Here is a 27457-nt window from a genome sequence, read left to right as displayed (position 1 = left end):
AATGAAAGATTTATAGTAATTTTGATAAGACGATCACGATTCTGGGACAAATCAAAGGCTTTGTTTAATGTCCCCACAGTCAGCATAGTGAAACTAATTAGGTTATGTCTTGAGTTGCATATTGAAGGTTAAAATACATCAGGAACACCCACACACGGAGAAGTATGACTAAGACAACATGTTGAACAACTCTGTGCGCTTTTGTGCTCCTGCATGGTTTCTGCATCAGTTCAGAACTCATCCTTGATGTGAACTAATGTGGAGCCTCAGTGCCTTTAACTATAGGTGAGCCTCCCGTACTGTGGCCATGGGACAGAGCTGCCTCAGCCAGGTGGAAGGACAGGGGAGCAGGGAGCAACACAGAAAATGTAACGTAGGAGTCATGAAGTATGAAAGCACAATGATGGACACAGATAGTCTGACCGATATATTTGATATACTGTGTATACATTGCGTTTATGCCAGCTGATGAGTAACAAGACAAACGCAGTACATCTAGAAATAGTATCCGTCTGTCTAAATGGACAGCTGTTTGGAAAAAGCTTCTTAAGACATCGTCTCTCTCTCTCCTTGTTTAATTATTTAGGATTCTGTCAACAATTTGGTAAATCGTTGTAAAGGTTTTTGTAAGATTGCTGTTTTTCTTTAACGTTGCATTGTTTCATTCCAATACAATATTTCCCCGCTTAGAAATCACTGTTGGAAAATATGGTCAGGACGACACACACACACACACACAGACACACACACACAATGAAGAAACCAAAGCAGGGGAGGTTGCCATTCAAGTATTTTAATGAGGTGCCCACGTTGACGAGTTATATACAGCAAAATAAAAACAAAGACAAAGATGCTATATGGCACACAGAAACACCGTTTCCAATAGAATGAACACATGTACATAAATATAACTCATCCATTTACAGTATAATGCGCTAAGTTGAGTTCAGAGACATAATGTTTGGACAGCATCAGTTTATACTTAGCACTTAAAAATCCCTTAAAACCTTCATCATAGATTTTCATTTCATAGGACATCATCTGTGTCAATGCTCAAGTCCAGGGGCCAAAGAAAATAATATTACATCGGGTATAATTTCACAGGTAAATACTTCTAATATATTATAAGTCTCTCAGTGCAGTGTGCTTGTGTTCCAAGGCAGGAAGATGAAATAACGGCCAAACGTGAAACGAACAAAACAAAATATATTTTACAAAGTATTTACATGAACCAATCATGCATCTCAGACGTTGCAAGAGCACACGTACGCTTCAGAGCCAGCAAACTGTCGTCTTCACATCCATTATTCACGAGCAAATTGAAGGAAATAAATGTCTGATACCAAAACTGCCAACATCACTAAATGTAGGTGGGAAAAAAAGTGATCGGGGCAGCAGGTGATTTATCCTGCGTTCAGTTTACTAAATAAAATGTTTTTTCGGTTGCTTTCTGTCCCCCTGGGAGACAGGGATCAGAGATAACATCATTGGCAAGAGGGAAGAAGAGTGTTTTGTGTGTGTGTCTGGACTGAAGCTCTGAAGTGAACCAAACGTGAGGTGTGTGACAGTCAGCTACGGCTCAGTCTGAGGAGACGGTGAGGGCTCTTCTTTCTTTTCTGCTTCAGAGGTCGATTTCAGAGCCATGTCTTGCTTTTTCTCTTTCCCTTTCTCTGGCTCCTTCATCCTGAAACATGAAAGGGAAGAGTCATTCCCACTGAGTGGAACACACTGTATGCTGCCACTGTAGTTTGTTATGTTGTCCAGCAGAGGTCCCCATTTGTTAAAGAATACACAGAAGGTTGTGCATTAGTTCAGAGCTCTGGTGTACTATAAAAACAACAAAAGAGCCCTAACTGTTGTTCGATTAAAGTCCACCATGAGGTGATTTTAGCCCTCCAAGACAGAGTTATGTTATATGATGATTAAATGGATACATAAATAAATCAGTCGTGTTACAATAAACAAAGAGGGATGAAATGTGTTAACGTGGCTATCCACTGAAGGTGACTGCTACTCATCTCCATCGCGGTTTTGAGTCTTTTAGCCAACATGTTTCAGCTGCGACGGAGCCAGAACGTCTGCATCCAGTGAACATTGAGGGTTTTACACTGTAGATGCACTGCATCAATAGCCAGCTGACAAAACTCTCACACCACAAACTTCAGGATTAAAAGATTCTTCTTCTTAGTATTGACTGATGTGAACGAATTTCTGAAATGCAGGCAACACTGTGGTAATTTCCATAGGCTTCCCTTAAAGTTTATAATGTGTATATATATATATATATATATATATATATATATATATATATATATATATATATATATATATATATATATATATATATATATATATATATAATAAGATTTTCCTTACAGTCTGTGAAATTCCTTTAAGCACTACAACTCTAAAGAGAGGGGTTAAAGTCTAGAGGATAAGTCACTATAAAAGGGTGGTTAAAGCAGCAATCTAAGTCTTAGAAGTTAAGGTTTTGAGGTCAAAGGTTATAATTTTGAACGTTGACCTTAACATGGGAGCAGGCCGGTTACTGGGTAGGACGTCCCAGCTAGAGGTAGAGCTGTCACAGATCAAAAGACAGAATCACATGACCCAAACAGAGAGAAAATCTTGGATTTAACATTTTAAAGAGACAGTGTGCAAAACTCACTCCCTCTCCTTATTTCACTTTCATTCGATAGAAGGATTGGAGGTCACATTTTAAAGTAATTTCACGCGGGTGATTGAAATTATGAAAGCCAGTGGTTCCCAAAGTGGGATGTAGGGTCCCTCTGAAGGCTCCCTGACAAGGACCCAGGGGACACCAAGAAAATGAGAGGTATGAAAATTTAACTTATTCAAAGATTGAATCTCTGATCAGAGGTCTCACTCTCCCCAATCTTAAATGTAAACATTAATTCAGTTCTATACAAAAACATATCTGACAATGAAAATCATATTTTGGTCCTTAAAGGGACAGTTCACCCCAAAATCAAAAGTACATATTTTTCCTTACCATTCCTGTAGTGTTATTTATCGATCTAGATTGAGATATCGGCCGAACAACACCCGCCAAACATATTATCGCTCAGATGGAAGCATGCATTTACTCATGAACGAGCTCACTCATTGGCGGGTGTAGTTCGGTAGAAAGAAAATAGTTCCTACATGAAACTGCTCACAACAAGGTCTGCGGATTATCTTGATTAACCAGGTCATGATTTCTGGAAAGAGACATTGTTTGTTAGCTTTCCAAATGTATTTTTTTTGCAGAGGGCCATCTAGTTCCATTATATTCTAGAGAAGGCAGAATGTCCAACACTCTGCAACTCACACCCAAACAATCCAGACTGATGAATATCACTACAGGTAAGAGGAATATGTCTTTTTTATTTTGGTGTGAACTGTCCCTTTTGAGAGTCAAGACACTGAGATAATACATATAGCTACTGGAACATATATGGGAACTTTGGGAACCCCTGATCAAAGCAGTGGAAAGGTTAAATCACTGAGCGGTGGTACCCGCCGCATACTTTCATTAATCAGTGGTGATTATGAGAGAAAATATTGGAAAACAGCCATGTTATTGCAGCAGAGGTCAGAGAGTCAGAATATCCTTAGCGCTGATTTTAGGATTGCTTTTAACCTTTAAGGTGATACCTTACAAAGAGGATTATACAATTACTGAGATTTCCATTAGAGTCAAACCAACACTGTCGACACCAACGCTAATAACGTTATTCGACTGATGTTCTTTAGAGAAAGCTGGTGGTGCATGTTATTCTTGCAGTGTGCATACAATGACTTTAATTTATTGTAAAATAAATAAAGTTCAATAAGGGTTAAAAAAAGCATTATTTTATTCCCAGTTTTCTTTAATAACCATGTTTATCATGGTATTGATCCAAGATCTGCGCTTCAGGATATCTGTCAAGCACAAGAAGAAGTCGTCACACTGTCAGTGCAAGTCGTTCATCCTTGTCAGGAATAAGATCAGGTAAGCCACCTGTTTACCACAACTGATTCACGGTGCAGGAGTGTAAAAAATCTGCCAAGAGATAGGAGATGGAGAATGAGAAGAGACGCTTCCACAGGGACGACTCCAATAGTTTCTGCGGATCACCCAGTTAAACCAGAACAACAGCAGCAGAGTGGTGGCCAGTGTCTGCAGCGGCCATTGAAAGACACAGAAACAGAGAAATAACCGAGCAGCACGACAAAGCCTTACCGTATCGTCTTCACGATGAAGCGAATGATTACTGCCAGACCCACACAGCCACACATCACTCCTATCACTATAGCTGTGACTTCACCTGCAGAAGAAGAAGAACAAAACAGAGCTGTTGAATCATTTGAAGCACTGATGTGATTGTCAGTATCGGCCGTGCAGGAAATCCCATGTAGTCTTACCAGAAGAGAGCTCCTTCCCCGATTCTACAACAAAAGAATACATAATTAGAAAAATCACAGCACATTTTTAGTTCATTCACATTTATGTGTTGGTTTATCGCAGCAGAATCTGCCGTCCAGGCTGTTTCATAAGTCTTATGTTTGGTCAGTCTTGCTGCCTTTGACAACAGTGCTAATATCACAGGCCTTCCAGTTCAGTCACTCACCACAATGAGCACTTTACACAAATTCTTTCTCTTTTGTCTTTGTCTACCACTCTGTCTCCCTCTTTCACTTTTCTGTGTCTCTTTTCTCTCCCTTTTTTCTCAGTTAGACTCTCGTGATAACAATGGAGTAGCTGTTTAGTTTTTGCAAATCCCTTTCTCTAATCAGCTCGCAAATAAACACTGCTGCCCCTCGCTTTTCCACCCCTTCCTCCTTTATTTCTGTCTCTCTCTCTCTACTACTGCCGTCCAAAGTCTCTTTCACTCAGACAAAGTCACCGGTAATCCTTAATATTCCCACATTTCTCTCCACATTCCACTTTTCCTTCTCTGCATGGATTGTGCTAATTGCTAGCTTTGGTCCACATGGCCACCCACTGGCTTGTTATTGGGGTTTGCATTACGAGCAGCATGCTGGCATTATAATCCACCAATGTAGAAGTGCTGTTCGGCTGAGACACAGGAGTTTATAGCAGATTGGCTGTGACCTTTTTGCAGCTTCACATTTGTGCAGTATAAAAAGGATAATTAAAGTATACACTCATGTCTTACAATAATCAGGTAATAGTGGGAAAAGGATTCAGGGAAATGTCTGATTCCTAACACAACATATGCGTGTCTCGTATGTCAGCAGTCAACATAGTGATGAATGATCTCTTCCTACATGATATCTCCGTCTAACCTGCACTGAAGGAGGCGAAGACGACCCTGTGGTTGAGCAGCTGTGTCGCGCGGTAGTTGTCCTGCAGCAGCATCCTGTCAGACTCTTCAGATTTACTGGAATAAAGTATCGTCTCCAGCTTCAGCAGCTGGAGTGGAGCGGTGGAGAGGAGCGGGATGGAAACAATAACGTTGCAGTGAAAACTTAATAGACAGTCAAAATGTATCAATTGTTCAAATATATAGTTAAAGTCACTGAGGAAATTGATTCTTTTCACCACTCTCCAATAATATCAATCATTTAATTTAGGTCATAAATACACGTAGAAATAATTTCACATACTAAGAGGAACCACAGATGTACCGTTTGTTTGTAATGTACTTCGACCTTTTTAACTATTTCATAAAACCCTCAAAAAGGAATTAACGTTGAAGTTTGTACTAAATAAAATCTTCCACAAAAAAAAGAAAATGTAAATATTGCTGGACTTAATATCAGCAGAAAACAATGCAATAAAGGCAATCTCTCAGTTTACATTAATGCACATTTATGTACTGTATTTTCATTTCTGCTGCAGCTGATGAGGAAATACCTTTTTTGCTAATACAAAAAAAGTGTTCATGTGTTATTTAGGCATTAGACAACATTTGAATGCATGTCGGATCCACTGCTTTACGCTTCAGATGAGTCTCTGTGTCTCAGCTTTACCTGAGTCTGTGAGATTTGAACCCTCTCATTGAACAGTGTCCAGATCACACTCTGGTAGCAGGGCGGCGTTGTTAGGGAGCCATTGTAGCGATAGTAGCGCCCCAGATCTTTAGGGAGCAGGGACTGGATGTCAAAGGCTGGGATGAACACCTTCTGATCTGCCAGTGGGTGGGAGGAATAGGAAAAGAGTATGTTTAGGTCTTATAGATTCGACTACCGGAACCACATATCATACATTTTTCATCAGTATCTTAAATGTCCAAAGCAATGTGTTTCTTTTCATGTGTTGCTGTAGAACAAAATACATAATAATTTGTAATAAAAATGGAAATGGAAACTGCAAATGACTAAGTAGTGAGAGAAAAGGTAAAGGAAGTTTGTGCCAAAAAACAACATGTGTTTTTATTTAAAGAAAATACACCTACCAGCATGTCGGATGCGACTCAGGTAGTTGAGGATGTTGTTAAATGCCGTGTTGGTCTCCTCACCTGTCTGGGAAACCAAAACTCAAGCTTAAATGGTTATTATATTGCTCAAAATACTACTAATGCTACTGTTTATTAGCATTTTTATTATATATACATATGTATTTTGTTACCACAATGAGTATTCCTAAAACAGCCAAGCCGTCACTTTGCATCATTGCTGTGGACATGTCGGGGTAGAGCTCAGAGTTGTAGTGCACCACATGTAGCTGGAGAGAGGAAGAACGCCGTTAGTTTGTCCATCGACACTCATGAGGAAGAGAAAGAAGTCCGGGTTTATCCTCGTGACAGCTCAGGGTTAGACGAAGAGAGAGAGACTGGGAGAGGGAAGGCTGCGTGCAAACTCAGTTTTCCTTCTGGGAGAAAGGCCGAAGATAAATAAAGAGCGACAAGGACACTGATGTGAATGAGAACGAGCTTAATTGTCTCATTATGTAATAAGACAACTCATGCATGACAGGTTCCGTTTCTTCTTTTATTTAAACTAATATTTGTTCCCTCTTTCATTTAGTTGTGGATTTTTTTTCTTATCATTTCACTGACTGCCTGCTTTTTTCTCTCTTTTTAATCTGCTTAAATTCCCTCACGCCTGTTTCTCTCCAGCTGCTCACCCCTGAAGAAAGCTTTGTGTTGGCAAACCTGGACAGGGACAGATGGAGAGGAACTGAGGTGCTGAGATGGCTTCCCTTCCCTCCTTTCTTCCTCCATCTTCTCCACTCCCTAACAAAGGTTATTTGGTGCCTTACAATTTTTACGTCTCCCTGACAGCAATCTGTCCCAAATCGTTCTCGTCTGTTCCTCGTCGGTCTCTCTAAACCTCTCTCAGCTTACTCTAGAGGAGGCAAGTTCAGTGGGCCGTTCCCATCCGTGTCCCACGCTAAACCGAGCTGACGCAGCTATAACAGATTTGTGTGTGAGAGAGAGACAGTGAGACAAAGAGAGAGCGATATAGTCACAAAACAGAATAGAGTGTATCAAGAAAGAAAGGGACTCAAACTTCCTTATGTCCCGCTGTTACCCCAGGATTTAAGATGTATCTCTCAATACTTTGCAACTATCCTACCCTGTCTATGGAGGGTCAGTGTGTTCCTGATGAACACATACTGTACATCTTGAAAGAGGGGTTACTAGGGCCATAACTATTATTTTCATTATAGAATAATTTCTGATTATTCTCTTGCTTTAGATAGTGAAAAAAGAAAGTGTATTAAATGTGCTTGTTTTATTGTCTAAAACCTGATATATTAAGTTTATTGTCATACGTGACCAAGAAAAACAGCAAATCATCACACGTGAGAAGCTACAATCAGGGAATGTTTTACATTTTTGCTGGAAGAATTACTCAAATTAAAATATTTTGCTTTCATGTCAATGCAATGAAAGTTTCCTAGATACATTTTTTCTCCACCCTATGTGTAGGTGTGTGTCCTGAAGAAATGTAACCATACACTTTTAAACTGAAATCTTTGCACAATTATAAAGGCTCAATTAAATCACACTTATCTCCAAAAGTTAGAAAGTTAATAGTGTAAACACATAATCGTATCTCTCTTGCTCGACTCTTTATTAGTGAGAATTAATACTGTGTGTCTATTAATACATTTGAATTCTTTTTATTTATTATCCTCACACTTGACCGTACCTCTGCATCTGCACTCTGTCCGTTGATGGTGTGTTCAGCGCCCCCGTGACTCGGGCCGCCGCTGCCCCAGTGCAGGTGCATTTGAACAGCTGTATAGAGCCAGGGCAGCCCCCCCAGTCCCATCCACTCCGGCAGCTTAATGACCACTGACGGAGAGAAGAGCAAAAACAAGAGCTGACAGGAAATCAAACTGTACGGGAGAAATATTAGGCGTATGATGAGAAAGTGATTGTAAAATTAATATTAAAAAATCTTTATAATATATTTTAAATGGGAAATAAAAGATTAGCTGACGATAGAGGATTGTGCAGTATAAACGGATCAAGCGTAAAGCTGCTCGGATACCTGTGTGAGGGTCATTTAGGAGGTGGCTGCCATAGTTACCTGTGTGTCCATTGTTGTACAGAGAGAAGGGTTTGTTGCCGTGCTGGCTGTAGCCCAGTGGAGTCAGAGGCAACAAACTGGGATCATATTTAGTCTGTGTGGTCACCACGTCAACGGGGGACTGGGAAGTGCCAGCGCATTCAGGGAAATACTGCGACCACTCGGACTGACCTACCAAACCTTTGACAAGAGAAAAGATGGAAAACAGTGACATCACCAAATCACACGGCCCACTGGCTCCCCGTCCTTCAGGGAGAAGCATCCATTGATCAGTCTCTAATTATACAAGACAATTATTCCTGTTGTCTTTAGGTTCACAAGGGTTTCACAATGGTCATAATAGGCAATGAAAGTATACAAACAACATATCTGTGACGTTTTTCTTTTTAATGTTTGGGACATTAGTGTTATAAGTGATAAACAATACTGTCTTTGCTATTATTGGTTTGAATCCTAATCTCTTAACCTGCATTGAAATGTTGGATTACTGGATCCACATTTGGAGATTTTTCATTAAATGGGGATTGTACTATCCATCTTTAGGGGTGTGACAAAATATCAATACTCTTGAGAATCGCGTTATTTTGTCTTCTGATAATGTATCTAGTCTCAAAAACACTATCGATTTTTAATTAATAATAGTTTCCGTGCAAAGATTGTGGCAGACGGTGGCTCAGATTGCACAAAAAGTGGTGCTTTGATGTTGGATGTTACAGGGACTGTGATAAATGCAAAATGCAGATCCTACTGTTCTCAATGCATAAAAATCCTTTGTTTAGTTTTTTACTGAAATGGTCTACATGTGGTGGTGAGTTCTTTATACTATGACAGTTTTCCAAAAATTAGATTTTTCTTTAAACACAGTTTATCGCAATATATTAAATTGTACCCCCGTGTCAGTGTACCCTTGTATCCATAACAGAACACATGGAGGGTGTGTGTGTGTGTGTGTGTGTGTGTGTGTGTGTGTGTGTGTGTGTGTGTGTGTGTGTGTGTGTGTGTGTGTGTGTGTGTGTGTATCCATAACCATAGATACCACCTGTCTCAATCATTTCTAAGCACAGCTGAACTCCTTTGTTTCACTATAATCAATGCTGCTGTGGATCATAACAAAAATATGAATTTCAAATGCAGGTGATATTTACCTCACATGAAACAAAGAACTAGACACACACACACACACACACACACACATACACACACACACACACACTCACACACACACACACACACACACACACACACACACACACACACACACACACACAGAGCTACCAACAACAGAAGGTGATGGAGGCACTTAAACTAAAACAACTGTTTAGCTATATGAACACCTGCAAAATGTGCACAGATCCAAAACAAACTAAACATGATTGGATCTTGTATTAAGTAATATGCCTGATATTAAGATGAGATAATAACAATTATTTACTATATAAATAAATATGCTGTAAAATCACTTTCTTCATGTAAGAGGAATGATTTATTTTTTGTTTTTGTTTTGTTTTTACATTTATTTCAACACTAGTCTTGTTTAGAGTAAATTCCTGTATTGCAAACAAACGGAAATATTGAATCCCATCTCCAGATGTTTAAGATTTACAAATGAATATTAGTTGTTAAAATTGATATTTTTGATGTAAGGCAGAAACACAAACATAGCTGAGGTTTTTGGAAATGTGTTTGTGGTTAGAACACAGAGGAGTAACCTCTTATTGCAGTTTTATGTGTTTCTCAAACCTCTTAAAAATCAGCTGAAAATCGCAGGAAACAAAGTAAAATGTTGACTTTGATTCTGGAAAGACAAATTGGGATTCAAATTTCAACATGATTCAAATGTGATTAGCAATAAAATGACAAATGTCAACATTAAAAAATATATATATTTTTGAAAGATTGTACAACAGCTTAATATTAAATTGCACAATATGTAAAGGATTTAGCAGTTTTCCGTACATTTTGACATTAATCAATAACAGTTGGGTTACTGTAAGCATCTACTGCATAAAGCAGGTCCTCTGCTATTTAATGCTAATGTATAATAGAAGTTAATATACTCATGTGTATTCTGTATACTTACCGTTTACTTATATAGTCAAATATGCTCTATATTCATATTCTTAGAAACATTGCATTCATTATCGTACAACAGTTGACGTGTGGAAATGAAGAATAATTGTAAAATGGACAGAGAAATATTGGGCGAGTATTTGAGGGAGAGATTGAGGCTCTCGTTCACTGAGTAAAAAAAGAAACTGCTCTCCCTTATTGCATAATAAAAGAAAGTTAGAGAAAAGAGTCTGAAAGAAAAAGAGAGTGACATGTCAGTCAAAGAATGTGAATTTCAATTGCGAGAAGAGGAATGCTTTAGAAAACGGACGACACAAATAAATGTGTCACTAGTTTGCAAAAAACCTATTAAATCATAAATGAGCGATTGCAGATTTTGCAAATGTTAAAGATGTGATTAAAAAGCGTGTATGTTTATGTAAGAAGGCTGCAAGAAAAGTATTAACGCCACAATACATATAATTACTGTGCAATGTTTGCCATTGTTCTTGCACACACACAATGTAAGGAGGGGACTTTACATGAGTGATGTAAACACATACTACATCTCCTCCCCACTGCTCTGCCAGAGCCTGCAACCCCCACCTTGCACCTCTAATCTCGTCTCTGCTCCGCAGCCCCGCACCATGACCTAACTACAAAAGTAAGTCCCACGGCCCAGCCACAGGTCGCCATGGAGGTCTCTATGGTAACTGGAGGGCGAAAATTCTGCCCCTCTGCCCCTCTGCCCCTACTCTACCTCTCCTAGCATGCCATCTTTGTCAAGGACACACACACACACACACACACACACATGAATATTCACTCACTCAGAGCATGATGAGGAAATGATGCAATGCGAGACTGACTTTCCCTTGATAACTTTACATAACTGTCCGTCTCTCGTCTCTCGTGGAAAGAAACCGCGCAATTCTGCTCTTTCGTGTGACAAAATTGTTGTGCATCACAAAACTGAATTTCCACTTCAGATAACCGCTCAGCAGCAGCAGCAGCAACATCATGCAATGCTGTGTCTCACAACATGCCTCACCTATTCACATGGACTGTGCTGAATCCCAGTGACTTTTAATTTGAAAATCTTGACAAAAAGACAAATTGAACCCATCAGAACGCAAGACACGTGACAGTAAACATATCGGCTAGCAGTCTAAGACTACACCACGCTTCTGCTTTACACTTGCCTTCATATGTTTTAGAATAAAGCCTAAATGGCCCACTATGTATAGATACCAGTTTGCTCCAGTCACAGGCTCTACAGTTTGCTGTGTGTTCTGTATGTACTGTACATTGGTGTTGCTCTCCTGAATACATGCAGAGAGTGGTGGTCTGGGTGCTCCATTCATTCCCACAATGTCATTGTCCACAGCATAGGCAGCCAGTGTGTGTCCACAACACAATAAACACATAGGTTATTGTGCGCTGCAACAATACAAGGCCACGATTCGGTATGCTTTAGCTTCATCCCGTCCCATCTCCCTCTCTCTGTCCACCACCCTCATCCTCGTGCACCTGCCTCCCTCCTCCTGCCTCTCTCTCTCTCTCTCTCTGCCCTTTCTTGCTTTCTTCTTCTCTATCTCCCCCCACCCCTTCATCATCTCTGTGTGACTGCTGTGCTCATGCCAGCTTGTTGAACTGTAACTAATGCAAAACGGAGAGAGAAGTAGAGGGAAACAGAGGGACAGGGGTTGGGATATATGAGGTGGGAAAAGCACAAATCCTACCCAAGTTACAGAATCTGTTATGATAGTTTTAATGTTAATGTGTAAAAAGGACTGCTTATGGGGAGTTTCATTGGATAGTTGCTCTTATTTTCAGTAAACCTGTCCATGTTTTTGTTATTAGCAGACTGCATTACGGCAAATCATCCTGAATTAGGACACAAATAAATATCAATCATATCAAATGCTACCTGTTTATTACAGAACTGACTTGTGGATTTTGCTTTAAAACTCTGATTAGCCTCGTCCCAAATGATTCATTATATCTGACATGTGTAAAATGTATACAGATTATCATCCAACCTCTGTGTATCTTTTTTCATCACTCTCTGCTTGAAATGCCTTTGCATGAGATGTTGCTCTACAAATAAACTTGAACTTGAACTCACCCGTGTAGGTCCAGGTTGCTTCCTCTGAAAAAATAGAAAGAGAGTCATTCTAAACTCTCATTTGTTGACAGTTCTTAATTGATTTTCATCAAAAACCATGTTAGAAGCATCACATCTGTGAGATTAAATATTATATATTTCACATAACTCTATAATATGTTATGTTTGTATGACTTTTAATCTACAACCACTGCTGTTCCTAACATCATGACAGTACACTTCTAAACAAGTGCTCAAATACTAATCAAATCCAATAGGTATTTCTGGATCGTACTACAGCTCACACTGAAACACCCAAACAAATCTACAACAGCAACATTAAAGCAAAACATTCTCACATGACGCTGATTATTTTGTTGATTAAGACCTTACCAGCAGGGGCAGTTGTCCACTGGAAACACAGAAGCATTAGAAGGATAAAAAGACCCAAAGAGTCCATGTTAGCCCTCCTTGCCCATACACAGTGAAATGAATAAAAGCGAACAGAGGGATGAGGAGCAAGTGAGAGAGAGGGAGAGAGAGAGAGAGAGAGAGAGAGAGAGAGAGAGAGAGAGAGAGAGAGAGAGAGAGAGAAGGGGGGGAGACCGACTGGGTCCAGCGATCCCACCTGCCACAGCTCTGTTTAACAGCCAGTGTGGATGTTACATGCCGGCTCCACTCTGACACACAGGGCACCAGAACAGGTCCCAGCGAGAGAGATGGAGAGAAAGTATGAAGAGAAGAAAATGGAAAGAAATCAGGGACACATAGAGGGACCAGTGAGTGAGAACTAAAGGACTGTTAGTTGCTAGAAAATGAGGGTACATATGTATACACACATATATATACACTTATATTTATACACATATACATATGTGTATATGTGTGTATATGTGTGTATATATATATATATATATATATATATATATATATATATATATATATGTGTGTGTGTGTGTGTGGGTGTGTGTGTGTGTGTATGTGGTTATTTATATCTTCAATTCTTCTCAGTGTTTAGTTACTTAGTATGAATGTTGAACATTTTACTGTCTTTGTTAGGATTGCATAATCTTGCAACATTCTGTGTAGGAAAATGTTTTTTGTTTATGTATGTAGTCCGAACAAAGACTGGCTGGGAATTATGTTTTTTAAAGTTTATGTTTCGGACCACAGTATATCTCTATTTAAAAGGTAACTGAAAATAGTGTACAGGAACGACGCGTTTAGGTTTGAACCTTAGACTGTGTGTTTTGAACACGAGGGGGAGCCCTGTCCCCGTGACATGTTTGAGGATGATTCCTTATACGGCAGATCCACCCTAAAACTGAATTTACATTGTGTCATTCCTTCATATAGCTTTGTAAATATGTTACGACCCTGCAACTGCTCCACAGTCTGCGAATAACTCAACAACGGTCATTTCGATGAGAAACAGTGATTAACGTTCAGTAGTAAAATCATTTGTATGTTACATCCAAAAGCTAAATATCTGTGAGCACACGTGAGTGCATCATTAGTTCAGTATCAGTGAAACTGCTGCAAACTGCCAACCGATTACGTCACCAATTAAAGTTTGATGCACTGATTAGATGTATACATTGTAAATATAAATGGGAATTAGTTTTCTTACTTTACCACTGGAATAAAATATTTTACTCGTTAAAAAATAAAAATAAATAAATAAATATATATCCTCATATTGTTTAATTGTAAATGTTTTATTTTATATTTCTTATTCCTGATTTTTTTCTATTCTCTTACTATTATTATTATTATTATTATTATTATGCACCAAAAGGGTGGATTTTCCTATAAAAATCTCAAAGGCAATCCAGCCGAGTCTTTAGATCTATAGATTACATCACATCACAGCAGTCAAGGATACATTTAAACATTGAAATAAAACTGCAAAAGGTTACATCACTCACTGCACTGTGTATGGTATCTCTGGAAAAGCCGTTATCTTGACTTTAAATGACAGATAGATATATAGATATATAGATATATAGATAGATAGATAGATAGATAGATAGATAGATAGATAGATAGATAGATAGATAGATAGATAGATAGACCGACCCATTTATATTGCCCTATAGGTTCATTCTTGTCATCTCATCACGAGACAACCTCCACGTTGACAGTGCTACATAATAAATAACGGGTCTTTTTATGTACAGTAATTAGTTTCAGTTGTGACATATTTCTCACATGAGCTCAAATCTCTCGCACGATAAAGCCAGTTTTATTTGTTCCCCACTCCATCTCTTCTCACTGTGTACAGAGCCGCTCAAAATGAAGCATTTCAGACAAATTATGCAACAGCGAGAAGCTTTGCCGGCCTCCCATTCGTCGTTCAGCGGTCCATTGAGGGGCGTGGCTAGATAATATTCTCAAACTCTATTGGCCGCGTCGTCGCAGGGGGTGTGTCATCTGATTTCATTCACAAATTTAGCAGCGGAGCATCTCTGCAACATGTGAAGATCCCCTCTGTTTATACTGAACACATGTTCTCGCTACGCAAATGTGAGAAGCCGGAAAACTCTGCAGCCTCTGCAGAAGAAGGGGTGTAACTGATTTTGAACAGACGTTAAAGCATACAAAATCAGAATAACATCTATTGGCCAAGTATGTGTACACATACAAGACATTGGACGGTTTTTTGGATCGCTCTCAATGTGCACAGAAATAGACATCTAGGCTACGGCTAAAAAATAAGGACATAAAGCTGGACAAACAAAGCTAAAGAGCAGACAGGACTATTATGTCCAAAAGTATGTGAACAAAATAAGTGTACAAATTTTTATAAAAAGCACCAATGATGTACAATGGAAAATAAAATACAGTCTATATACAAGTCAAGTGTAAATTGTAAACTATACAAATAGTGAAAAGAAATAAACATTTAATGGATATAGGCTACAAGGACTGGATGATTAAGTACATATACTGTAAATGTAGCATGCAGGATTTATATTTACAGTGACATAACATAATTAATGCTTTACATTTGAAAAACAATAATTTAATAGTCCTGTTCCTGCTTGTCATGGCATTAAATATGAACCGAACTGGTGACAGGCACTGAGGCTTATGCGACAAAAGGGAATATGTAGGTTAAGAAAGGTGAAGACAGACAGGCAGAAAGGTGAAGTGAGGACACAGCAGAAATGCAATTGTTTGCCAACCGTCCTGGTTTCTAGGTGAAAAAATGTTGCTCGACCTCTGCATAGGAGTAGGGAGTTTAGAGTTTACGCTCCCTTTAGGCCTCCCTCTCTCTTCACTCAGGCAGATCCGGTTTCTGTTGTGGTGCTTTGCTCTGACCACACCTGCTTGCACGTTTGGTCTTACAGGAACTCCTGTGTGCTCTCACTGCCTGAACGCTTGCATACCTTCACAATGAGTAAGACCTCAAGACAGACATCTCCTGGGTAAAGACATTACAGGAACATTAAACAATATTATATTCAATATGACTGAATACAATCCAGTCTTGTCCTAACATAACCCCTAGGATCATTTATTGCTTCAACCTATGTCACCTGAGGACACAAGCCTTATGCAAAACATTTATACTGTATAGTAACTTCATAGGCAAAATATCTGTATTAATTCCAGATGTACATCACTCAATTTCCGCCTTGAGTAACCCAACTGAAAAAGGCTTTTTTTTTTTTTTCATATTATGGACCGGTTTGAAGCATTGCACTTTGACCCACTTCATGGAAAAACACACCATCTATAGTCTTAGGTTGGACATGTTCACTCCTCTTTTTCTTCTTCTTATGTTTTCTATGTTGTAACACAGATACCATCAATATTACTTTTATTTACTTTTATTATTTTTCCCATTGACAAATCCACTCCTATTGAATTCTCAAGCATGTTGATGCAGGGGAAAGGGGAAGGTAACGAGAAGGATGGTGACACAAATAACAAACCAGGTGGGGGATGGGAGGAAAAGGAGATAGGAATGGTGGGGGTGGTCTTCAACACCCATGGACTCAGCGTAGGTTCATTAGGTTTACGTGCTGCAGAGGAATGCTGTGGGGGTGGGAGAGCTTGTTCTATTGACCTCGTTCATGTCACATACACATATAGATAAACAGAAACCCTCCTCCTTGGTTTACTATTTACAAAGGTTAACTATTATTGTGTTTTAACAACAAGAGGGGCTGCTTTGCTCACCTGGTGTTGTGCTGACTAAGTGAAGGTACATAATTACAAGGCTCAAAGATTGATATTGTCAATCAAACAAGGACACAACCTGTTTTGTGTGTGTGGAGGAGTGAGTCAGTGGATTCATGTGTATGCTGTATGTATAGTGGGGGAAGGGAAGCCCCTTCATCCTTGACTCTAACATGCAAGGGGCTTAGAGGCCTCCACCACTTCTCGTGCTTTAACCTTGCATTTCACATCTAAAAATACCAGTAAAAGCCAGCATTATATCTGACCTGTGATTAAGGTCTTACTGAGAGAGAGAAACCAATATATATGATGAGTATGGGAAAGATAATGTACGTGTGTGTGGACTATACATATTGATGTGTAGTGGCTGCAAACTGCACTGCAAGTGATGGTCACTGAGTTTAGTCTGTTGTAATCTTAAGTAGAGGGGGAAGCTGCAACATGACCATAAATCATGGACCTGTAAACAGACTTGCTGCATGATTGTGAAATCCCTGTCCCTTACATTCTAAAGTATTAGTGGCCTTACATTAACAATAGAGCCACATTGACACAAAACAGAATACAATATTACATTTCTAATAAAAATAAAAACATATCTTATTTTTTTACCTTTTAGCTGCGTTTGAGTTGTGCAAACCTGAACAATGGCAGGGAGAATGTTTGTGCTGCAAAAATATTTGAGTCTCAAAGCCTGTTTGTCAGTTTAACTAGCTAGGTAACTAAAGAAAATACAGATAATTCACATCTCTTGAAGTAAAACCGTAATAAATATACAAACTAAAACAATATAACAACAACACGTTTGGAGTGACAATTATATTAGCAAAGATGTCTCAGAATTGGGTTAAAGAATTATGTTGGAATAATAGGTCGACCTATTCCTGGCAATGTTACTTACCCCCAGCTATTAAAACTGTGATATTTCTAGCCTGTTGCTGAAGATATGAAGTGTTATATGTATTTTCAAGTAAGGTTTATTGGTGTCTGACTTTACTCTTAATTAGAAAAGCTGAAGAAAGGAGGAGGAAGCCATGGAGGTTTGTATCAGCATTATAAAAAAGTTGAATTGTGTCATTGAATCAAATAGTGGGATATACATGAAGAAAAAATAGGAAGAGCTGCACTGGGTCAAAAATAACTAGGTGTTTGTATTGTTGAAGAAAAAAAATCATGTGCTCTTCCAGCATAGGGCATACAGGCTAGTCAAGTAAGAATGTCCAGCTTAACTCCATGGTATTGGTTGTCAGTCTAAAAAGCATAAAAAGCACTCTGAATGCAAGTTAAAAATCATGGTTTAAAAGTCCTAATTATCAATAAAGGTTTTAACTTGCAATCCAAGTGCCTCAGATGTTTTTCAGGGGGATGTAGATGTTGCTTGGAGAGTGACTCTGTGCATGAAAGTAATTGACGAGTGCTCTATGTTACTATAATGTGACATGATGATAATGCCATGGTTTGTTTGGTGAAGTGTGGCTGGACCCAGTTATTAAAAATGATGCCAGCCTTTAAATTATATTTTCTCTTGACACACAGGTCATTGTCAAGTCTGTTGTATCAATCATATGAGCAGTGGTTTATTGTGCTTGAGTGTATTTTACATCCCAACAATCCAATGTCGTATTTCTGCATCTTTACAAGCTTCCTCTCCTCTGATTAGAGGTCCAACTTCCTCCCCAGCGAGGAGAAGATTGCATCTATGCTTTGTTGGTGGTCGTTACTTCTGCAAGCATTTATTCAAATAAACACAATATGTTCAGTGAGCTGGGTTGGAAAAGGTTTATTTTTCTGGCGTGTTCAATGCGCGAGTGATTTAATATTTTGGTAGTGAGTGTGAGGAGGCGGGGCAATACATACTGCACATCAGATGCATAGGACTTATTGTGTATCTCTCGGGCCGACGCCATAGTGCGTACGTGTTTACACTCGGTCCTAGCCGTAGTAGAGCAGCCCTGCCCGACACCACGCACACGGGCGGCACATGAGTGGGAAGGACCGTGAGTGCCCGGGTAGTCGTCCAATCAGCGGCTAGTAGAGCAATCACTGGCTGGAAGGGTCAGCCAATAGCGTGCGACACTATCGGGCTGGCAGCCAATAGAATGCGCGCAAAACGTAGGCACGTGGATCCGCGCACATGTTGACGCTCGTAAAGTGCCGAGAGAAAGAGCTAGCAAAAACACAAACAGCCGACCGGGCGTTGTGTGTGTGTGAGAGAGAGAGAGAGCTGAGGCTGGTCGCCCCGATGCTGCTCCTGCTACGGAGTGTGTATTGACGGATCTGTCGTGTCAAAGCAGGAGATAGAGCTGTTAACGATCGTTTCTGACAGCTGCTGTTAATGTCTCACATTACTGAAGGTGAGTAACTCCTAATTTAACGTTTTTTTGTTTTATGGCTAAATTGGTAGGCTAATCTAAAGGAATTTCCTGTCCGGCTGTATCCTGTTTGTCTTCGCGGTACTATTTGTTAAAACAAACCAAAAGCTGTATTTTTCTCACGTGGCTTTGTTTAATCTAATTTTGTTAACAGATCATTGCTATATCATCACCAGGGCTTTTATGTTGCCAGAACATTACATTGATCAAACATGTTTTCTCGTGTATTTGATATTAACTTTGTTGTCATGTCATCCGGGTTTCTGACATTTTAAATGATTTGTTAGAAATGTACGGAACATTTCGTATATTAATATTTAAGTTCATGTTGTGGGCACGGGGGTGGGCAAACACAGACAGGCAGCCAACACCTGAGACGCAGCCTCATGGTCCATGCCTACCTGTGCAGACTTTACCGACAAAAGCACCATCACCTCCACCACATCCCACCCAGTCCACCTCGAGCCCCATCACAGCCACCCTAGGCTGTGAACTAAAGCAGAGGGCGTGGAGTATTTACAAATACCAAGATCAAATTTCATTATAACGTACTGCCACTATTTGTTTCAGTTGACTCGTGCAGCTGCATGTAAACAACGTGACATTTGGTATTGAGAGGAAGCCGCTTGCCGGAAGGGAAGCCGGCTATCAGACACAAATAAAATATGAATGGCATTTTTGTAAAAGCTGATCAGGCTTGTTGAGAATTTTCTACATTTCTGGAATTGAGCCATTGTGTGGACTAAATTAGTAGTTATTTCTCATTTTTTGTCAGACACTACCATATACACAAATCTGTATCACTCCTTTTGTATGGGAGCAGTTTAGACTTTGTTTCTCATACTGATAAAAGGTGTGTCCCCTAGTGTATTCCTGTGACCCCTCTAATTTCCCCCACTGTGTTTGTGGGATCAAAGACCAGCAGGCACTCAGAGATTACACAGAGAGTGGAAAGATGTATAGAGAGAGAGAGAGAGAGAGAGAGAGAGAGAGAGAGAGAGAGGGAGAGGGAGAGAGGGAGGCACATGGCCAGAGATACAGAATGTAAAATGTGAGTAAGAGAGGAGGAGGAGGGCTGGTCTGTGAAAGAGGAGCACCAGGCTTGTGTGCATAACGAACAGGATGAGCTGAAGGGAAAGCAGAGAGCGAGCTGAGAGACTTACAGAAATACAGCCGAAGAGGTTTGTGTGTGTGAGTGTGTGTGTGTGTGTGTGTGTGTGAGAGAGTGAATCCAAGGGGGGATGGAGTGCAAGCCCGAGACAGAGAGGAGGGGCTAGAGAGAGCACCGGAGGCAGGAGAGAGAGAGAGAGAGAGAGAGAGAGAGAGAGAGAGCCTATTCTGATTTCACTACTCTACACGCTCCCATCCCCCTCAGTTTACTCTTCTCTCCAGTCTCCAATCTCCTCAATGGGAGCCAGACATGCACTACCATTGTGTGCCTACTGCCTACCCCCAGTCCCACTATGCACCATGTTAAACTAGGGCACTGGTATACCCACCATTTTGGGTAATTATTTTTGGTAGCAAGATAGGGGAAAAAATGGAAAGCAGTTCTTTCCTATGATTTAGTTTTCCTGCCTTTGACTTCTTGTCTGTCTCCATTTGCCCTGACTCTCACTTTAATAACAACTTATTGGTTTTGGTGTCCAGTTGAGCCTTTTTTGTTTTCTAAGCTGACTTGACTGTTGTGATAACCCTAAGCCTTTGCTTCTGCCCCAACAGCAATGCAGTCCCAGGGCAGCACTTCCTCTCAGCCCTCCTTCGATTCCCTGAGCTCCAGTGACAGCCTTTTGTGCAGCGACTCGGAGCAGGCCGAGGACGACACAGACGTCTTCCTGACGGACGGCTCTTCTGTCATTATCGGGGGCGGGACGAAGGCCAATGGAGACAGAGGGTCGGAGAGTCCCGGGTCCCAGTGGACGTGCGACGGCTTCACAGATAAAGAGGAAGAGGAGGAGTCGTACAGGTCGGAGAACGGCGACAAGGCAGCTCGCATCAGTTTGGAAGAGACCGATCCTACAAAACAGATTCCAAAATCACAGGGAGACCTGCAGTTTGCGCAGAAGGTAAGGGACTGATGAGAAGAGGGATGACAGAACAATGTGTGCAGAGGAAAGCCCAGCAGACAGCAAGGCTTAACTCCAAACTCAGTAGTAATATATCATCTCTTCCTCTGTCAGTGTGCTGAGCTACAGGGTTTTGTCAGGCCCCTGCTGGAGCTGCTGAATGGACTGAAGAGGGGTCGATTCGATCAAGGTAAGCATCCTTACATCACTGCTTTCAGTCAAGCATTTGTGCACACTGGCGGCTAAAGTTGTAGATGCTGAACACAGGTTTATATGATCTGAATGGCCTCAGTCCATCCAGCAGAGAGTGTTCCTTTGCGCAGCAGTCTGTATTGACGCAGCCTATTAATGTAGTCCAAAGAGCAGCGTGTGTGAAGCGACAGTCTTGTGGCCGACTCATCAGCTCACGAGAGTTTACTGATATCACAAGTGAAAGTGGTGTATGTGTGTGGCATTTTTCGTGACTATGGGGTCTTACAGCGCAAACGCCAAATGGGGGATTATGTTTGTGATTGACAGGTTTAAGTAGTTTCCAGCAGAGCGTCGCCATGGATCGAATCCAGAGGATCGTGGGTGTTTTACAGAAACCAAACAGCGGGTAAGCTGTGGTCCACATTGTCCCACTATCCACCCTCTCTGTTTTTAACTCTTTACACATTTTTATCTTGCCTCTGCAACACCAGACACTACATCTTCGTTGGATTGCAGCATATAAATGATAATAACATTGTGATTATAACAAGAAAGGACCAGTGAGGTATTCTTCCATTTCAAGCCCCATCTCCTGGTCCATGTTTTATTGAACAGTCATTGCGGTAGGTAGAGTTACAGCATTCAGTGCAGAGAAACGCCAACCTTCTGAAGAAAATGTTTCTAGATCTGTATGCAGGAATTAAATGTACAGACATTTTCTTATGCTGTGATAGCATTGCTATCTGTTTCTCCAATTTAAATCTACATTGTCTTATTTTTCTACTTGTCTTGTGTTTTCTAGGGAGAAGTACCTGAACACTCTGCTCCAGGTGGAGATGATGCTGAAGCTGTGGTTTCCGCAGATCGCCTCCCAGTCTATCTCTGCAACCTCCAACATCGGCGTATCCCTCGCTTGCTCCCTCCAAGACACTTCCAACGCCACCCCACCGCACAAGCACAGGGATCAGTCACACATTCCTGTCAAGGTGAGAACACACATATTCCTGTGTATGCAAGAGCCTACTTGTGCACACACACAAACCTCCCCCTCTCAAACCATCACAAATTGAATTCTACAGTATATTCACTTGCAAACTACTTTCCTGCTCATTTTCCAGAAGCGAAGACTCAGCTGGACAGGTACGGACTCCCCGACACCTTCCCCAGTGCTTCTCAAGTGTCCTCGTATCTGTGCGGAAGAGAAGAGTGTGAAGCAGGATCGTGATGGAAAGGACAGCCCTCCTTCTCCATCATTGGCACCTGATGCAAACCAAAATTCACCAGATGCGGCTGGAAACAAACAGTTAAATGAGGACACAAAGGGAAAGGACAGTGACGGCAAACAATTGAAATACAAAGCAGGTCAAAGCTCCGAGCCGAGCCTGACGTGGGTTCACGTTGCCCCCATCCTGTCCCCACGAAAGGTCTGCCCTTCGCACGAGGGCACAACAGTGGTGGGTAACAATGAAAACCAGCCCGTCACTGCCGTCCGCCCACCCAGAAGGAGGGGCAGTCTAAATACTCAAGACGGCTCCATTACTTCTACATCAGTCAAGAAGCACCCCAAAAATCTGAAGAAGCCAATCGGGTGCCAAAGCCAGCCTATTGCTGGACAACAGAGTGAGAGTGCTACCGGCGAGACATGTCGGGGTCAAATTGAGCCTCCTCACGTCACGCTTACTCCTTTGCCCGTGTGCCCCGCCCGCTTGGAGACTTGATGCATTGAACAGGAAAAAGAGCCGGCAGCTTTGCTTTTTCACACCACCAGGCTAAAAGCTGCTGTGAGGAAGAAGGGAAGATGCAGAAGGTGATTATAGATGCATTAAAAGGGAGGAAGGGGAGGAAAGAATTATAGGTGATAAATGTTGAAGATCATGCATTAACCCTCCTATAAACCACAACAGGACATAATGTGTTTTTAAATTAGTCAAATTTTTTGAGTTGATAATCACAACTACATAATAATCTTAACCTGTGCACAAAAGCAGTTGTGGTTGAGGGGGATGGGGGAGAACACCTTAAACTGTAATGCCATTTACAGTTTATTGAGTAATGATCAAAAGGAGAGATTTGGAAGAATTTTCGAGGAACAAATGATAGTTTTTCCTCAGCACGAAAGCAATCACTATATTCAAAGATGACTGGCAGACACTTGGTCTGAAATTGGAAAAGCTGATGTCAATATTCAGAATGAAAGCTTCCGAGGTTTATTGTGATGAGGTAACTTTAATCCAGAGTGAGTAAAACAGGGTGAGCTGAATTTTTAAGCTAGTCACGTTTTGACGTTACATTCACTTGTAGATAGAATTGAGGCATCTGGCTTGAAGAGCAAACGTGACGGTGAAGTCATTGGAAAAATCTTGTAGCTAGAGATGTGAGAAATACAATGTACAGAACGCAGCATTATACCGTACGTGTGGTGTGTTAGAATCATGGGAGACTGTGGAGAAAATGATGTCATCAATTCACGAATGTAATCCAAGAACTGTCTGAGCACATGACATGGAGAGGTGTGTCATCACAGCAATCAGAGGTCAACTTCTCTCGTCATGCTGTGGATTAGTTTCTGCCCGGTGCTCGACTGCAGACTGACCGGCAATCGGTGTCCAAGAAAATCCAAGAAAGACTTTTTTTTAAAAGACGAGCCGGAGAAAAAACAAGGACCACTCAAAGACATGCGACTCTCGAGTCCCACAGTTAATTTATTCATGTGTTGATCGGACACTGCATTTATTTATTGTTTTATTTATTGGGCAGCTGAATATCGCCTGCTGTGCTCCTGCACAGTTTGGCCTACAATTGTTTTTGAGGAGATTGGGAAGATGCTGTTGACAGTTTGTGGTTTTTATTTCTATCAAGGGGAGAGAAAAAAAAAAAGAAACCAGAAGGAAGTGAAATGTTATGATTGGACTACTGTGCCTTTTTACCAAATAGGATGTGTTCAGAAAAGCATTTGGTGCTTTCAGTGCATTCACACTGCGTTTTTGATTGTTTGCTTGTATTTCACAAAACCAGTACAAATTCAATCATGACAGCCTACATGTAGTCATTTTCATCTTGCTCCTAAAGTTACACACAGCATCCAAACCTACAGTATCATCAACTATCTAACTAATATTCAGACATCTACAGTTACATAAACTGCCTACATCTTCAACCTTTACACACTTACACACTAACACACACACACACCAACAGCAGTGGCTACTATTTGTCATGTAGTATTATTACAGTGTAGCCTTCCTTTGGAGCTTTTACTTTGGTGCTCTTGAAAACTTGAAAAATAACAGAAATAATAAATGTAAGTAAATCTGTATTTGCACCACCCTCTACTGCTGCTATTGTTCTGATTCCAGTCCTAATTTAGATGTTTGATAGGAAAGATCTGGATCTGCTCACAATATTCTTCTAAAAGTAGAAGGGGTTTTAGTGATGTGATTGGATTTACCTATATTGCAAAAGTATTGTAAATATTTAGACTAAAATATTTTTAAATTGGTATGAGTGGTTCATACACTATTTACAGAAATAAAGAGGTTGGATATCCATGTACCTGTCTTTTCCAAAAATAAAAAACGCCACACGTGAACACAGAGCCACTGGCAGCCTCCATTTTACTGCCTATGTTTGTGGAATAAGGAGTGTGTACAAACCCTCAGTCACAGACCCAGAGTCAGACCGTCTTACCTCATCCCGTCTTCAAACATGTCGGTACGATGTGCCAGACGCTGACTCTCGATAAGGGGCTGGGGGAGGGGGGAGCGGGGAGGGGGGGGGGGTCCTCTTCCCCACTCCTGTTTTTATATGGTTGTGGTATGACAGAGAAACCAATTGCACTTATTTTTCATTCTTTGTCCTATTTTCATGTGTTTTCTACTGCAGCGACCACTGCTGATTGGTCAGAAATAATGTCTTTATTTTAGCTGCCTTTTTTTCTTCCTAAACTGTAAAAGCTGACTGTAGTTCCCTCCTCGCCTCCCCTCCCCTCCCCTCCCCCACTCTGCTGCATTCATCTGCCCTTGCCCTTCTCTCCTTCATCCCCCTCAATCCCGTTAGTATCTTTTCTTTCTTAACTAAACCCTGTCTTTGTCTCACCCCATCTTTACATACTATTACTCTTCTGGCTACTTTTTCAATAATGATGAACAGGAAAAAAATCTTTTAATAAATTACACATTTTTGAAATCTGAAGTCTCTGTATTGTCTGTGAACTTTTATATATTTATTTGTGTGCAAACATATATTTTTTTATAATGTGAGTAAGACTCGTGTTTGGGAAAGCAGCTCTCACCAAACAGATGTGTGACTCAGCGGGGTGCAGATTTACAGACTGTACATTTTGAAGTGTGTGTGTGTGCGGGAGTGAGGGCAGGGGGGGTGATGAAGGGAAAGAGGGCAGTGAGAAGGAGGGGCGGTCAGAGTGTGAGACTACAGCCTCGGTAATCTGACTGGCAGTCGTGGGGGGGCTGACTGATCCTCCAACCAGCTGCTTCTACAGAGCGAAAACATTGATGTAGCTTATATGTGTGTTTATTTCACGAGCTCACAATGAGTAAATACCTTCTGGTTGTAGAGAAGAGCCTGGCATGGTTGTCTGTCGTGCGTTCCTGGTACTTATCAGAACAGTCGAACAGGGTCTCAAATCCGATCTCTGCACCCAGGCCTGGTGATTCCAGTCCCTCTAACATAAATCAAAGGGTGAGAATTAAAAGTTAACCTCAGCGAACACTCACAAAAAGCTCCCTGTGCTGCTGCTACAGTCTTTACAACTTCTGTGTTGCCAGGGATACTTTTTCTACACGTAACACAATGTTATATCTCAGATCCCTTAAACACACACACTGGGTGCCAATTAATTGTAATATTATGTACAATAAATAAAATGTGATTGTCACAAACACACAAAGCTGTGTACTAAGTGATGAACGAATAATTAATCTGAAACTATTTTGATAAGAGTAATTGTTTAAGGTATCTATTTAAAATCTCCAAATATTCTCTGGTTACAGCTTCACAGGATGTTCTGCTTCTTTCTGTTTCTGTTTTCTCTTTGGGTTTTGGATTCATGGTCTGACAAAAACAAACAATTTGGACTTAATAGAAATGTTTTAACTATATCTGACTTTTTATAGACTAAACAATCAATAATTTAAATCGAGAAGATAATTTGCAGATTACACAGTAATGAAGTAATTGTTAGTTTCAGCTCTGATTTCAGGAATTTAATTAAATAATAAATATAGTGAGACTCAAATTCCTAAATAAAAAAAGGGTGAAACATTCACCATTTTCTCTCCACTTCAGCATCACGTCCATGGATACAGCGTGCACAAGGGCACGAGAGTGGCACATTTTAAGAAGGTGTGGTTTGGTTTCTCCCTGCTCAGACGGGATGAAGTCAGCCAAGCAACACAAACACACACAAACATACCTAGAGTCGTAAACACACGCGTGTGCCACTCCCCTCCACACGCTCTGACACACTGACTGGCTGATTTCGTGATGGGCCTGTCTGACACACTGACTTTGCTACGTTACAACAACAGAGACCGCCCTCCCTCCCTCCCTCCCTCCCTCCTCCCCTCTGCCTCCCTCCCTTTCGGCCCCCCCTTGTATCCATGCAGTTTTTAGCAGAGAAGCCCTTGCCCTCCATCTCCCCCCGCCACTACTTCCCTCTTCCTCCTCTGGAGGATGGAAATGAGGGGCAAGAGGAAAAAGGACAGGAAGAGGATGTGTGGAGGGCACAGGGAGGAGACATGACCTCAGACCGGTTTTGGGGAGCCTGAAGGACATTTTTTTTTTTTTTGCTACAATAATAATAATTTTTTGTGATTTCAATTTTCCCTTTTAAACAATGTTTTATTCTCCCACTACATTAAAGCAAATTTATGATGCTGTTTTTGTAACCGTATATATTACACCACTTAGTCAGCAGAAGGTTGATGTTAATGCATCAAAAACGTGCTCAGTTGTTTTCACTTCTCTTAGTATCC

At 40.7% G+C, this 27457-nt stretch overlaps 2 protein-coding genes across 2 annotated transcripts; one reads left to right on the top strand and one right to left on the bottom strand.

Moving 5' to 3' along the window:
- Nucleotides 1-777: 777 nt before the first annotated feature.
- Nucleotides 778-13106, bottom strand: ca14 (carbonic anhydrase XIV). The gene is made up of 13 exons (XM_029452070.1): nt 13035-13106; nt 12668-12689; nt 8491-8670; nt 8107-8252; nt 6578-6673; nt 6405-6471; nt 5980-6137; nt 5293-5419; nt 4408-4431; nt 4226-4310; nt 4004-4045; nt 2525-2578; nt 778-1684 (listed from the first exon to the last, which is right to left on the bottom strand). Exons 1-13 carry the CDS (start codon nt 13104-13106, stop codon nt 1573-1575), a joined length of 1185 nt encoding a protein of 394 aa, XP_029307930.1. The 3' UTR covers nt 778-1572.
- Nucleotides 13107-18967: 5861 nt separating this feature from the next.
- LOC115021547 (circadian-associated transcriptional repressor-like) lies at nt 18968-25638 on the top strand. Its single transcript, XM_029452058.1, has 6 exons — nt 18968-19188; nt 20929-21272; nt 21387-21462; nt 21792-21870; nt 22267-22450; nt 22583-25638. The coding sequence occupies exons 1-6, from the start codon at nt 19170-19172 to the stop codon at nt 23180-23182; spliced, it is 1302 nt and encodes a 433-aa protein (XP_029307918.1). The 5' UTR covers nt 18968-19169; the 3' UTR covers nt 23183-25638.
- The last annotated feature ends 1819 nt before the right edge of the window (nt 25639-27457 follow it).

This window comes from Cottoperca gobio, chromosome 16 (genome assembly GCF_900634415.1).
Source record: "Cottoperca gobio chromosome 16, fCotGob3.1, whole genome shotgun sequence".
Lineage (NCBI taxonomy): Eukaryota > Metazoa > Chordata > Actinopteri > Perciformes > Bovichtidae > Cottoperca > Cottoperca gobio.
Note: the sequence above shows the minus strand (reverse complement) of the source record. Positions and strands in the feature narration are given on the sequence as shown.

Bases quoted from the DNA above. Each gene is read 5' to 3' on its own strand.
- ca14 (XM_029452070.1), bottom strand. From the start codon at position 13,106: ATGGACTCTTTGGGTCTTTTTATCCTTCTAATGCTTCTGTGTTTCCAG. The intron at 8,671-12,667 runs GTGAGTTCAAGT...CTCTTGTCAAAG, and splicing joins AGCAACCTGGACCTACACGG to GTTTGGTAGGTCAGTCCGAG. The intron at 6,472-6,577 runs GTAACAAAATAC...TTGGTTTCCCAG, and splicing joins TTTTAGGAATACTCATTGTG to ACAGGTGAGGAGACCAACAC.
- LOC115021547 (XM_029452058.1), top strand. The intron at 21,463-21,791 runs GTAAGCATCCTT...TGTGATTGACAG, and splicing joins GAGGGGTCGATTCGATCAAG to GTTTAAGTAGTTTCCAGCAG. The intron at 22,451-22,582 runs GTGAGAACACAC...CTCATTTTCCAG, and splicing joins AGTCACACATTCCTGTCAAG to AAGCGAAGACTCAGCTGGAC.